The 15193-nt window shown below is 45.6% G+C and overlaps 1 protein-coding gene across 1 annotated transcript in view; it reads right to left on the bottom strand.

Annotated features, from left to right (window-relative positions):
* METTL24 (methyltransferase like 24) overlaps positions 1 to 12961 on the bottom strand; it is a 97571-nt gene extending 84610 nt beyond the window's left edge. The window contains exon 1 of the mRNA XM_068231280.1: positions 12399 to 12961. Coding sequence (XP_068087381.1) covers positions 12399 to 12701 — 303 coding nt within the window. The 5' untranslated portion in view covers positions 12702 to 12961. The remainder of the gene's footprint in view (positions 1 to 12398) is intronic.
* Between the last annotated feature and the right edge of the window lie 2232 nt (positions 12962 to 15193).

The raw sequence follows: 15193 nt of genomic DNA, 5'->3' as shown, positions 1-15193 counted from the left end.
TACAATAGCCAATAAATAGCACAAGTCCACTGAAAAATGGTACTAGATAAGCTAATGAAGCCCTAGCCAGGGCAGTGAAAGTAAGTCCGTACAACAGGCTATAAAGTTCCAAAGAGTGTGCTTACCAGATAGTGTATGCCATGCAAGCTAAGTCTGGGATCCCCTTTAGTGCAGACACACAGGTCGGAGGGTGGGCCCCCTCCTGTGTCCCCCTGTTACAGAGCGCTGTGGCTTCAGTGATATGGTCTCACCTGCTCCCGATCAATGTCTTCACCCATCCTCATTACTAGCCGGCCGCTATCTGCCTGCTGCTCTCTTCATGTCTCGTGTAATCATGCAACGTGCAGGAGAACAGGAATTGGTGAGCAGGCTGCTGGTGACAAGGATGGACGGAGACATTGATCTAGAGCAGGTAAGACCATATAACTGAAGCTGCCCGCACCGCAGTGCTATGCAGCAGGGGGACCATGGAACGGTAGGAATGATGTCGGCCTCCCTTCCCAACTCCTTACCACATCGTACCACCACTGCCAGTAATAGTGTAGACATAAGCGGCTGGGCACATCCAGTAAAAAAACCTTTATTGTATCCAATTTAAAAGAGTTGCAACCACAGCAACAGTGCAGCAGGAGAGAGAGGGGTCAGCATGCGAAGTGGTCGACAGCTGTTTCGCACCCTGCAAATGGGTGCTTCGTCAGGACCTGTCGAAGCACCCATTTGCAGGGTGCGAAACAGCTGTCGACCACTTCGCATGCTGACCCCTCTCTCTCCTGCTGCACTGTTGCTGTGGTTGCAACTCTTTTAAATTGGATACAATAAAGGTTTTTTTACTGGATGTGCCCAGCCGCTTATGTCTACACTATTACTGGCTTGGAGGAACTGCAATTTTGGGCTTTGAGCACTCCGGAGTAATCCATTACAGGGACCTTGTGCACCTCTTCTCTTCAGATTGGTCGTACCACCACTGCCACTGGCAAAGCAATAGGCCTTATTCACATCAGTCCATTCGGAAGGGATTTGTTTGGTCCATTCTAGTAAGCGGAGCCCAACTTTGAGTACATTTTTACTAGTCTGCTCACTGCGTATGTTTTGCAAAATACTCACCTGCCACCATCCATTTGCATTCTCCGAATCAGGCTAAAATTGGTTTGCAATAGGCCAATGAGAATCGAACCTCCCCTGGGGGGGGGGGGGGAATTCAAATGAGTTCACGGAGTAGTGGACCAATAAAAAATCCTCCCGGGTGCTTAGAGAGGATTTCCATTGGTCTTTTGCAAACCAATTAGTGCCTGATGCTTCTGGTGGGGCTCTGGGAACTAAATACCAGCATTTGTAGCCTGAAGAGACCAAATAAATGGTGGCAGCAGTAGTGAAGAACACTGCGACAGGTACAGAGCAGGTGGTGATGCGAAACCGGAATGGAAAATCGAATGAAAAATTGATGCCCAATGTAACCAACTCATCCATTTCAACGAAAAATGGAACAGTTTTTCATCAGGCATGGTATGAATGTATGTGATCAAAAAGCTTTGAAGTACATTTATACTGAATAAGCTGAAAACCCATTACCACCTATTTCAATGGTGCAGCCAGATAAGCATTTGCAATTTGCTTATCTGGATTTGAATCCTTTGGTGAAATCATTAGTCAGTGCAGCAAAAATAATTGTATAAACACCAAATTAGATCATGTATATATCGGAGGTAGTTTTTCTCAAAACAATAAAACAAAAACCAATCTTGTGATTAAAAAAATTCTGATCAGCGTACAACTCCTTCACCAGTATAAAAATATAAACTACAATGTACCCCAAAGTTTATGGGTTAATAACACTACACTTGCTAACTTAATTTTATATCAAAAACCTTGGTAGGACATCAGGGCACCCTGCCACTACCGTTAACAGCGCCAAGGCATTCCTCCCTTTCTACCTCTTAGAAGCAAAAATATATCCCCTCTTACCTTCATCAACAACAATAACCCCCCCCCCCCACCACCACAACCACCACCTCTAGCAGTAGCAGTATACCACTTATCTACACCCAGTTACAACTACTAAGGCTGCACCAGGCCACCCCTTTATGTCTACCTCAGCAACAGGAGAACACACCTTCCTGCCTGGTAGGCCTGAACGATTTCAGGAAAAAATTGAATTGAGCGATTTCTGTCCGAAATTGCGATTTCGATTCACAATTTCTTTCAAATCAAGCTTAGTTCCCTTTCTGTGCCTGTTTGTTCCCCATCTGTCCCCCGTCTCTTTGTGCCTCCTTTGCCTCTTTATGCCTCCTCTGGGTCTCTCTTGCCTTCTTTGTGTCTCTGTACCCACTCTGTTTCTCTCTGTGTCTCTTAGTGCCTCCTCTGTCCCCCAAGCTGCATCAGTTCTATACATACCTTCCAGCATGAGTCCAGCGATGCCCATCTATCCACTTCGCCTCCTGCAGGCTCTAATGCACGGAAGACTTCCTGTATGTCATGTGACATACAGGAACCCAGAGTTTTGCCAAGCACACAAGCCGGCAGATGGCGATAGAGGACAGACAGCATTGGACTCGTGCGGAAGGTATGTCCAATGCTGTGGGCCACACGCATCGGGACTTTGGGGAGGTTTGAAACCGCTTCTTTAAACCCCCCCCCCCATGTGGAAAGGACGTGATCGCGATAATCGCCGCTTTGACGATTCCAAAATTGTGATCGCGATTTCGGTTTAAATTCGATTTATCTTTCAGGCCTACTGCCTGGGCATCAGAACAACCCTTCAGCCGAGCGGCTCTCAGGCTGGCTGTGCAGCGAGGGGAGAGTAATAGTTGCTTCTGTGGAAGGACACCCCTCCTGTGATTGGTACACTGAACACAAATCATTGGCCAGGCCTGATAATTAACAAAAGTAGCATAATGCCTGGTACACACAATGCAATTTTCCGTCAGATTGATAGTTGGACGTTTTTATGATCAATTTTCCGATCACTTCTACACAAAATCAATCACAAAAATGATCGGAAATTAGATGGGACCTGTTGAAAATAATCTCTAATCGACCATCAACCTGACGGAGAATTACATTGTGTGTACCAGACATAAGATTGTAAGCTTGCAAAGACAGGTTTAACGATCTGCTAGTGTGTGAGGGGCACTAGCAGACAGACAACTATAAGACGTTCCTTGTTCCAGTTGAAGGCAGCACTAACACATAATACAGATATAGAGAATGGTCAGACAAATAGAGTCGGCAACAGATCAGATTGGTAAGGTACAGAATCGGCAGGCAAAATCTAAGTGAATAATCAGGCAGAGGTCGGCAACAGATCAGATTGGCAAAGGTACAGAATCGGCAGGCAAAGAGTAGTCAGTAAAACAGGCAGAGGTCAAACACAAGTATTATGAATATAAATTGCTGAGCTAGTATGGAATCCCCGGGGTCCTGCTGGTTCAAGCCACACACGGAACTGACTAAGGTCTGAAGCCTTCACAGAGATGTGTTAGCTAGAGCAGACAGTGAGCAAGTGTCAGAGCAGTGCTTAAAGCCAATGGGTACCGCTATAAAAAAAAAAAAAGTCAGATACTCACCTAAGGAGAGGGAAGGCTCGGTCCTAATGAGCCTTCCCTCTCCTCTCCCGGTGCCCTCGGTGCTGCGCTGGCTCCCCCGTTCGCGTCCGCCGCCGCAGGGACTTCGGAGGTCTTCTGGAGCACTCGGGCTTCCGAAGACGGGCCGCTCCATACTACGTACGCGCGAGCGCATCATAGAGGGCGCTCGCGCATGCTTGGTATGGAGCGGCCCCGTCCTCGGGAGCCCGAGTGCTCCCGAAGGCTTCCGAAAGCTCCCTTCGGCATGGGGAAGTGGCAGTATTTGACCGAACTGGTCGAATACTGCCACGGGGGATCCTGCGCAGGAGAGGAGAGGGAAGGCTCATTAGGATCGAGCCTTCCCTCTCCTTAGGTGAGTATGTGACTTTTTCTTTTTTGAAACGGTAAACATTCACTTTAAGAAGCCCGGGTAAGCCGGACAACATGCCCCCAAGCTACTCAGCCAATTCGGATCCGGAGGTGGAGCCATGCGTGTCAGCTGACACGTTTCCTTAGAGCATAAGAGGAGCGACGCTGACAGCGCATGCGTCTGCCCTCATTTGCTGTCTGAGCACCACGCGACCATCCCCCCGCAGGAACGCCGCCGACACCATCCCTGCCAATGCGGCCAGCCGCACCGGAGGTCCCAGATGCACTGCCAGCAGCGGCAGCAGCAACAGACATGGTAAGCGCAGGATTACTGACAACAGGGACCTTCTCCTAGTGTTTCTTGATCTGCTGTATTGTCAAATGAAAATGTACCAGTATTAGTGATGTCTCATACTGTACACACCAACTATGAATGTATGTGTACTTGTGTTGCTGTATGTCCTCATTGTACAGAATTATGAACGTCTCATGCAATGTACTCCCCACCATTTGTTTTGTCCAGTGCTAAGGAATATGTTGCCTTTATACACATAAAAAAAAATTATAATAAATATTGCAGCAAAATTTTATAAAAATGACTGAATCTCCGTGTTACCTACAGAATAAAGCCCATCACAACAAGTGTTCCAAGCCCTAATCTAGTTACTTGTTAAACCTCATGCAGACTGTAGATTACCGCCAAGACAATCTGTCACAATCACTTTAAGTGACAGTTTGCTGGTGATTTCTGCATAGACATGCTGCTCGCCTCAAGGTGGCCATACATCTGGCGACTTGGCGGCCGATCGACCATCCAATTTGATTGTTATAATCGAGTTGGATTAAAATCGGTGCCGCCAAGTGCATGCCCGACCGACAAAGCGACCAATTTCAGGATGGAAATTGGTCGGATGGTTGATCGCACATGCTGCACGATGTCAGGTCGAAGTTGGTTGGCAGGGTTTGTGGCGGTATGCCGGACGACTTTGGAACGAGCGTTGAAACGACAAGGCTGCAGCCACAATGTATAAGTGACCCCCCCCCCCTGTGTGCATTTTTACATTACCTGTCCTGTAGCAGCCTCCACGCAGTTTCTGTCCATTTCACCGGGTTCCGCATTCACTCATACCCGCTAGCGGCGCATATCGTCTGACACTATACACCGCTGGCGTGTACGAGTGTATGTGGCTGTAACCCGGCAAGATCGATGTCACCGCGTGGAGGCTGCTACAGGACAGGTAATGTATTAATGCACACACAGGGGGGGCCTTTATATATTGGGGGCAGCAGTGGTGCGTATGAGGCGGGCACAGCTGATTCCCTGAAGATTTCATGCTGAAATAGGATGGGAATCGGCCTGTAGTATATGGACAGCTTCGCCAACAGACAAATTTATATCTAATCAGATTCGATTACAGATAAGTTTGTCTCTTTGTCGAATCTGCCCCTAATCGTCTATGGGCATCTTCACTGTCAAGCAGAATACAATGTGCTATGGGGATGGCAAGCAGGAGATGCTCTGCTGCCAACTGCTAAGGAGAAATATCATAGCAATCAGCTGAATAGATCCAGCACAGCTGACTGAATGTCAGAGGATTGGAATGCCTGTAAAAGATAATCAGGAATGGTCACTTTGGGTGACAGAAATCTATAGCATATACAGTGGTTTGAAAGAGTATTCGACCCCCTTGAAGTTTTCCACATTTTGCCATATTACTGCCACAAACAGGAATATTGCAGGAGTATTTTACAAATAAATAACTGCAAAGTGGGGTGTGCGTAATTATTCAGCCCCTTGAGTCAATACTTTGTAGAACCACCTTTAGCTGCAATTACAGCTGCCAGTCTTTTAGGGTATGTCTCTACCAGCTTTGCCCATCTAGAGACTGAAATCCTTGCCCATTCTTCTTTGCAAAACAGCTCCAGCTCAGTCAGATTAGATGGACAGCGTTTGTGAACAGCAGTTTTCCGATCTTGCCACAGATTCTAGATCTGGACTTTGACTGGGCCATTCTAAAGGTGGCCATACACTGGTCGATTTGCCATCAGATCGACCAACAGATAGTTTCCTCTCTGATTAAATCTGATCAGAGAGGGATCGTATGGCTGCCTCTACTGCAAACAGATTGTGAATCGATTTCGGCATGAAATCGATTCACCATCTGTGAAGCTGCCCCCCCACATACATTACCTGATCCGGTCGGCGCGAGTACCCTGGTCTCCACTGTCTCTTCTCCGCTCTGGGCTCCAGGGCTACAGCTTCACTGTATTTCCTGTCTGGGGAAGTTTAAACAGTAGAGGGCGCTCTACTGTTTAAACTTCCTGTCGGGACAGGAAGAAGTGAAGCCTGCCGGAGCCCAGCGGAGAAGGAGCAGCGGTGACAGCGGGAATACGCGCCGGCCAGATCAGGTAATCGCCGGCAATAGTTCGGTCAGCGTTTGCGCAACGATTTCACAACAGATTCGATCACAGTGATCGAATCTGCTGTATATCGTCGGGAAAATAGTTAAGTGTATGGGCCCCTTAACACATGGATATGTTTTGTTATAAACCATTCCATTGTTGCCCTGGCTTTATGTTTAGGGTCATTGTCCTGCTGGAAGGTGAACCTCCGCCCCAGTCTGCAGACCCCAAGAGCTTTTCTTCCAAGATTGCCCTGTATTTGGCTCCATCCATCTTCCCATAAACTCTGACCAGCTTCCCTGTCCCTGCTGAAGAGAAGCACCCCCAGAGCATGATGCTGCCACCACCATATTTGACAATGCGGATGGTGTGTTCAGAGTGATGTACAGTGTTAATTTTCCGCCACACATAGCGTTTTACATTTTGTCCAAAAAGTTCCATTTTGGTCTCATCTGACCAGAGCACCTTCTTCCACATGTTTGCTGTGTCCCCCACATTCACAACAATTACAGCACCCTGATACTGCGCTCATATGCTGAGTCAGATGTTATATAGGTCACCTCTAAAAAATGTTTTATATAAAAGATAATGAATCAAACATTCATCAAACATTCATATTACATGTGCTAAATTCTAAGTAAAAAACACAATAGCAGGCAGTAACCACATGTATAATGTCCTTGCTCATATAATAATAATCATGTAGGAGCGCTCTTCCTAGATGCGTGCAACCATCAAAATAAAGTTCTTCAGTAAAAATGGTTAAGCGCTCTTCTCTGCCTGTTCCTTCTTAGACACAGCAAATATGTCATATAATGAAAAAGCCCCCCCTTCGGGGAGAGACTCACCAGACTTCTAGGCCTCCAAGGCCAATGCTCGCATTCGGGGTATTGGCCACCCCGCAGCCTCTCTGGCAGTCCTCTCTTGGCTATTCCCAGTCTGTGTAAGCAAAAAGCGGATTCCACATCGCGTAAAAGCGTACCAGTTTATTTTTAAAAAATTTAAAAACAGATCAGTGGTGTATAACCACTCATTGGGTCAGAAAACTTCATCAAAAATGAAAAAACACAGCCAGCCCCTTGTTTTACAAGCTACCTGATTCCAGGTACAGGGGTATGCAGAGATGAGATGCACTAAGCTGGTGACAAGGCGCACGCCTCTGTCATTTAGCGTCCCTCTCCGCAATAGCTTACTGGCTAGTGCTCTAAAAGATACCGAGCCTGCTGCACACAGACAATCCCGCCGCGTCCAGCGAGCGTCGTGCGCTGTGACGTCACTCCGTGGCTCCGCCCAACGTTTCGTTGCCCTAGCAACTCCTCAGGGGCTCACACATGGCTTAATGCAAACTGCAAACGGGACTTCTTATGCTTTTCTGCTAACAATGGCTTTCTTCTTGACACTCTTCCATTAAGGCCAACTGTGTGCAGTGCACGACTAATAGTTGTCCTAAGGACAGATTCCCCCACCTGAGCTGTAGATCTCTGCAGCTCGTCCAGAGTCATCATGGGCCTCTTGACTGCATTTCTGATTAGCGCTCTCCTTGTTCGGCCTGTGAGTTTAGGTGGACGGCCTTGTCTTGGTACGTTTACAGTTGTGCCATACTCCTTCCATTTCTGAATGATCGCTTGAACAGTGCTCCGTGGGATGTTCAAGGCTTTGGAAATCTTTTTGTAGCCTAAGCCTGCTTTAAATTTCTCAATAACTTTATCCCTGACCTGTCTGGTGTGTTCTTTGGACTTCACGGTGTTGTTGGTCCCAATATTCTCTTAGACAACCTCTGAGGCCATCACAGAGCAGCTGTATTTGTACTGACATTAGATTACACACAGGCGCACTCTATTTAGTCATTAGCACTCATCGGGCAATGTCTATGGGCAAGTGACTGCACTCAAACCAAAGGGGGCTGAATAAATATGCTCACCCCACTTTGTAGTTATTTATTTCAAAAAAATGTTTGGAATCATGTATTTTCGTTCCACTTCTCACGTGCACACCACTTTGTATTGGTCTTTTACATGGAATTCCAATAAATTTGATTCATGTTTGTGGTAGTAATGTGACAAAATGTGGAAATCTTCAAGGGGGCCAAATACTTTTGTAAACCACTGTACATACTTGTAGATATTGGCTGTTTGAGGTACAAAGAACAGGACATCTTGTGTGGAAACTGAAGCAGGCACTCAGCAATGGGACTCGCAAGCTGCACATACTGAGATTTGCAATTGGCAGGTCAGGGGGTCAGACACATAGGTGACTGTAAATGATATGCTTAGAGGAGACCTCTAATTTCATTAGACTTGGCACTTAATGGGACGTCTATTTGTCATTTAGGGTGCGTTTCCACTAGTGCGGTGGGAAATCGCCGCGGATTCTCCGCGGACGAATTCGCATGCAGGAGCGAAATCGCATGCGGTTGTATGCGAATTTTACCACGAATTCGCATACGATTTCGCATGGATGACGCTGTGTGCGAATTTAACCATGTCAGTGCCTGTGTGCTTTTTCATTGATTCCATGCGAAATCGTATGCGAATTTGCATGAAAATTCACATGAAAAAACACCATGCAAATTCCCTATTAAATACATTGTATGCGAATCGCATGCGTGTGTGCGGTGTCCGAATTCGGATGGCTCTGCTGAGCAGATTTTTCCTGCACAAGAAAACAATCCGTTTTCCTAACAAGTGGACACAGGCTCATTCACTTTTATTGGTTATGCGAATTTGCATGCGGGGAACGCATGCGAATTCGCGTTAGTGGAAACGCACCCTTATACACTGTTTTTATTTATATGTAAAAAAAAAAAGTAATTAAAAAGTTAGTAGCTGCATAAGTTTTATAGTCCCTCAAACTCCTTCTCTAGTCTCGTCCAACTCATGCTATTTAAATGAGTCTGAAGTCTGATATATCAGTGAGACTATACACAGCAGATGTGGCTGGTCAGGGCTGTCACTGCTGAGAATCTAGTGGAGAGGTGAGACTTTAAAACACTGAGCACAGGGGAAGGCAGGGGGGGCACTTTACACTTGGGGGAACACCGGCTGGGGGTTCCATCGGATCCATCTGTCGTCACAATATCGAATAACGTTACTGCAATGCAGCTGATTTAGCCCTTGCAACCCAGATTTTTCTGAGCCATTCCCGATCAATCCATTTGACTGATTTCAGGTGGAAATCAAGCAAAAGATTGATTGGGCAGCCATGTTGCAGCACGATTCTCTTCTGATTCTATAAAATTATCGAATTAGAAGATTGATCAGGCCGCAATATTGAGTAAAGTATGGCACCCTAATGGTAGCCATACATCTAGCGATTTTGCAAGCCAATCAGCCATCCAATTCAATAATTATTATCGAATTGGATGAAAATCCGTGCCGCAACAACCATACCCGATTGTTTGAATGTATTGATTGAGAAAACGGGAAAATCTCTGGGTGGCATGGTCCGTTGAATGACTAGCGGTAATGGCGCGTGATATCGGGATGAGCAACAAACTCGGTAGAACCCCCCCGTCGTTCCTGCTACTCCTTCCACATATTCCTGTCCCACATGGCTGCCGCATACAGCACTGGCTTGCGTTTAACGTCACGTATGCACCACGTGCTACATGCAGCAGTCGTGTGGGAAGTGAAAGCAGAAGAAGGAGCAGCTGGACACTCATGGCGGTCGGACAGGTGAGAGATTTTAGAGCACAGGCACCGTGGGGGCACATTAGCACTTTGGGGGACAGTGACAGAGGCATCAGATGCAGCGTCACAAGGCCGATGCCTGAGAGAGTTCATGATGAAATTGTTTGGGAATTGGCCGAGTATGAGCAGCCAACATATCTCTCTCTGATCAGATTCGATCAGAGAGACATCTGTCTCATGGTCGATCTGCACCTTTATGCCTGGTACACACTATGCAATTTCCCGTCAGATCGATGGGTCAAATTGATAATTACCAACAAGTCCGACCAGGTTTCCAATCGATTTTCCAAACAGTTTTGGACAGAAGTGATCGGAAGATTGATCAGAAACCTGATCGGACCTGTTGGAAATTATCAATTCGACTCATCGATTTGACGGTAAATTGCATTGTGTGTAGCAGGCATAAGAGATGAGTTTATTAGGACAGATTAAGATAACATATAGATAAGATAGTATGGCTGTGTTCTGCCAGGAAACAAAACTTGTCATAGGTAAAGTAGTAGGTATGAAACATCTTGTAGGATTTTATTTAAATTCTCATGAGGTAAAAATAACTCTTTTTTTCCCCATAACAATTCATAATAGATTTCAAGAAAGGTGGAAAAGAAAGTATTTAAAAATGAGTTGCAATAGCTGCTATTATTACCTTTTTCAGTGTAACCTGGAGTTCTCCTTTAACTAATCATTCCTACTTCAACTCCAACATAGCCCAATCTGCAAGCAATTGTTATTTAAAGAATTTCTGCTTTAGCCATTAGCACTCCAGGCAACAAGTATGACAAGTTAGTGCTCCTTCAATGAGAGTGAGCTGCGCAGCCAGGCAACTTCTGTGATCTGAGAAAAGATGCATCTATTCACTAACAATTCCAACTAGCTCTAATATTGCAGTTTCCTTTAGGGCCTCTTTCACATTAACAACGCGTGCAGGAGCCGTTCTCCTGCCCGCGTAGAATAGGCTGCGGCGAGCCCTTAGGAACTTTAATTATTGTATTTAAAAGGGTCCATGCATGCTTAGATTGCCACCCAATATGGTGAACAGATCAATTCCCCTCTGATCTGACGCTAATCACACAGTTATCGAGTCACTCCATACACCGCACACATTTTTCTAATAGATTTCACCATTAAATCTATTGAAAATCTATCAATCCACAGCATTGCAGCGCTATGGACCATAGATCTACCGCTGCTCCTCTGCCACGCCTGAACAACTTACATTTTCTGTCCAGTCTGATCCTAATTTCAATCAGTTTTTGATACAAATCAATCAAAATGTGGCTCATAATGCTATAGATTTCCATCAGCATAATGGTGGTCATACATGGTACAATTTTTTCATACAATCTTACCATTTCTATGTAATATAAGGGTAAATTAAGTGAATATACTGAAATGATAGTTTAGGCAGTTCCCTTATATTACATAGAAATGGTAAGATTGGATGAAAAAAATTGTACCATGTATGGCCACCATTAGAGTGATCGAGCAGGGAAAAATCAAAGCGTGTATGGACTGCTATCCAGGGGGTCGATAACAGCCTGATATGGCAAACGATCAATCACTCCCCAACTGAAAACTGATCAGGTAGTAGTGAACGATTCTACCACCTTGTCCACTTGGTTAAATATCCAGCAGCACCTCTTCCTGGCCACTCACAGACATTTTCCAACATGTCTGATTACCCTTTCAGTGGACAGACTGTCCAGACGCAAATGTTGAAGGATCGGCCTGTTGGGGCAATGAGTCATAAATATTGATACAAGTATTGCTCAATACACACAAAAAGATATACTAAATGATACAATTTAATGAACAATCATTTATGAGTAATTCTTTGTATGAAGGATCAGAAGTGATCGTGTGGGACCACTAATGGACAAAAACCTGCAAACTAATCAGATTAGTTGGGAGTAACCATTTTCGATCAATTTCATAAATCTGATCGGATTGGTTAGGAGAGTTTTGTCCATCAGATGTCCCAAGCGATCATTTCCGCTTGTTGTTTGTTCAAAAACGATCGTTCGGCAAATTGTATCATTAGTGGCCACCTTTAGAACCAGTAAAAAAAAAAAAAACTGTGAACTGTCATGATTGATTCTATGGCAATATGAACTGCTTCTTATCACTGGTGGAGTTCATAAAATATGATCTGTCCGGCAAACCATATTGTCCTGTGTGTGCTTAGCATATGGCTAATCTTGTCTCCTGAATTGGTACTCCACTGATTAGCATTTAGCTACTACGATGAAAATACTAGTTGTCTGATCACATTGTGTACAGTCCCTCGTTCCCAAGAGCTGCGTTTGTTCAGGAGTATGAAACACAGGCGTAGTGAAAAAGTAAAACTTTTCCTAGCAGTTGCAGAGTCGCCACTGACCTTTAATGCGTCCCTTTTGTGTAGACTGGAGTCCCCTCCACGCCTCCCCGAGCTTCCACCTCTGTTGTTCCTTCTTACATAGATCACCTGCCTCTTGCTGGGCACCTCTTCTGTCCTGCGGCTGTGCTCCTCTACGGATAACCCGGGTTCCCTTGCCTGCCCTTTAACCACCAGCTCGGCGTGAGGCCATGACTTGCGCCGGAGTTCAGTGAAGAAGTGTGTGCAGAGGAAGAATGCCAGGCACAGGGCGATCAGACGTAGCGAACAGGCTCTCCAGAGCAACCGCAGCTCCCTGCCCAGCATCGTCCACACAGGATCCAATGCGAGATGCTGCCAGGTCACCGCATGAAACCAGCCCAGAGAGAAACAGCCCACATAAGCCTGCAAGTCTTCTACATGGGTTAGCAGCAGTCTGGAGTGCAATGTCCCAGAGGTGATAGTCCACTGCTGGAGGAGGAGGAGGGAGGCACTGAGGAAACTTGTACTGCTCTGTTACCTCTAGTGGATTTCGGAGCCTCCCCTTTACCTCCCTCTGCCTGTCCCCGTCCCATGTAACCATATCCTTTCTGCTCACATAAAGTCTACTGAGTTTGACTATCAATATAAACAGGTGACTGTTTAACGCTCAGCTTAGTATCCACTGCAAGATTCAATTGCTGGAAACGGCTGAACGATGCTTCCACGATCTGTCGATATGTGAACAAAAGCAATAGACCGCAAAAAGGATAGATCGTTAAACGATAAAGCGGGAAGTGCCGTAAGCTGAATACTCACCATTAGGCAGGAAAATGGATTCCAGCAACCTCCAACGATGACAAGCGTTACCCGATCCACCTTCCTGCCGGCAGGTATATGTGATGTCACGCAACGGGTGCAAACAAGAGTTCAAGCGATTGCATTACTTTGCATTGGAGTCCTCAAGGATCTTAAAGATCCAATCTGCCATGACGGTCGTTGTCGCCACACTTCGTTAAACGTAGTTCACGTAATCACGCGCCTGTTACCACATTGCAAGAATGCAGACAATCGACTGTCACTCAAAAAATCACCAGTCGTCACAAAAATCGTTGGAAAAATCGCATAGTGGGTTTAGGCCTGTAGACTTTAGCAGAATTGTTTATGGCACAGTGATCTCTAGTTATGCCCCTGACTCCAAGCAGTAATGAGACAATATACAACTGAAGATCATATTTTGTTACATGCTATTTTCATCACAAAATGTAAATATGATTCTCCAAGAGAACTCAGGTAGAATTCACAACCTTAGTGAATAAATGTTTGGGGGAAGATTACAAGGGAAAATTAGCTTACTTTGTGAAGTATAACAATGACCACAACTTGCAATGCCCCCACCCAACAACTAGATGACAAGTAAATCCAATGTCAAGCTGAAGTGCATATGCAAAATCAAATCTGAAGCTACAAACACACCTTAGATATTTTTTCCCTAAAATCATTGTTCATGACTGTTCTGATTGAGATAAAAATATCTAGTCAGTAAGCAAAAACCAACATTTCTAGACCCACCAGTCTTTTCCTCAGTGTAGACAGGTCACTCAGGTCACAAGCATATTTCTACAAACAGAACAGTAAAACAACAAATTAATACCTTACATAAAAAATTATACTCTACAGTATAGAAATGTGACAAGGATAATCAAAGCAAAGACTAAAGCCCCATTCACATTACCTACGCAGATGGCCGTGCGATCAGAACAGCAACGCGTACAAACGCAGGCCATCTGTGTTTACATATGTTGCGTGGCTGATTCCCATTCACTGTAGTGAATGGGACAGCCATGCATTTGGGAAAAAAATGCATGCAGCATGCGTTCCTGGACAGCACTGGTCTGCAACGCATGCAGTGCGAACATCAGACAGTGCAGTCTATGCACTGCCTCCTGCACGCGTTGCCGAAATACGGACGGCAACGCGTGTACTGTGAACGAGGCCTAAACCCCAGGGAGCTATTTTAAATGCAGCCAATAAATGCATAGAAACCACCAGGTAGTAAAGAGTCAATATGTAGTTCAGATCAGTTATGTCCACCAAGTAAAAAATTATGTCCCATCACAAAGCACAATGTGGGACTTGTTGTGCGTAAAATGATGTTCAGACACATAATTAAATTTTTCATGTATGCAGCTAAAAGAAACCACATAAGGAAAGAAAATGTAACGATTGTGGAACTTTCTCCGTGATCAGCGCACAACGCGTGCGCTGACACAGCGGAAATCCTCCACAAGCGTATATTTGCAGGCACCCAGCAAAAGGTGCTACGCACCTGTAGAGGGAAATTCCTGTCGGCAGATGGCGCTGAGGAGTGCAGAGGAACCAATCCTCTGTACCTCCACAAATGCCAGACAGGAATTGTACGAAGCGCAGAACGCAATCGCAAGAGAGGCGATTGCGAATGAGAACGAGCAAAGGGGCAGGTTGTATGTGTGTGCGCCAATCCAGTCGCCACCCCGCGACCGCGCACACACAACAGCAGATATGAAATAGGAACGTGATCGCGAGAGGTGCGATCGCCAGACGTGACACAAGGCAGATCAGGACAGAATACGAGGTTAGCAAAGGCACAGCAAATAATACAATGAGGAGATACGGAAAACAACAAACGCTAGCTAACCGTGAACACCGCACTCATTCGCAACAGTGCACGCGGTTATGCGCGGTCTCCACGTGTTAAGCACAATAGAGACAAGCACGCCTAACTAACCATTAACAGACAAACATGAAACAGAGGACGCGAGCGCTTGCTTAACGGTTACCTCACCGAGCCTCCAGCAAGC

Source organism: Hyperolius riggenbachi, chromosome 4, assembly GCF_040937935.1.
Source record: "Hyperolius riggenbachi isolate aHypRig1 chromosome 4, aHypRig1.pri, whole genome shotgun sequence".
Lineage (NCBI taxonomy): Eukaryota > Metazoa > Chordata > Amphibia > Anura > Hyperoliidae > Hyperolius > Hyperolius riggenbachi.
Note: the sequence above shows the minus strand (reverse complement) of the source record. Positions and strands in the feature narration are given on the sequence as shown.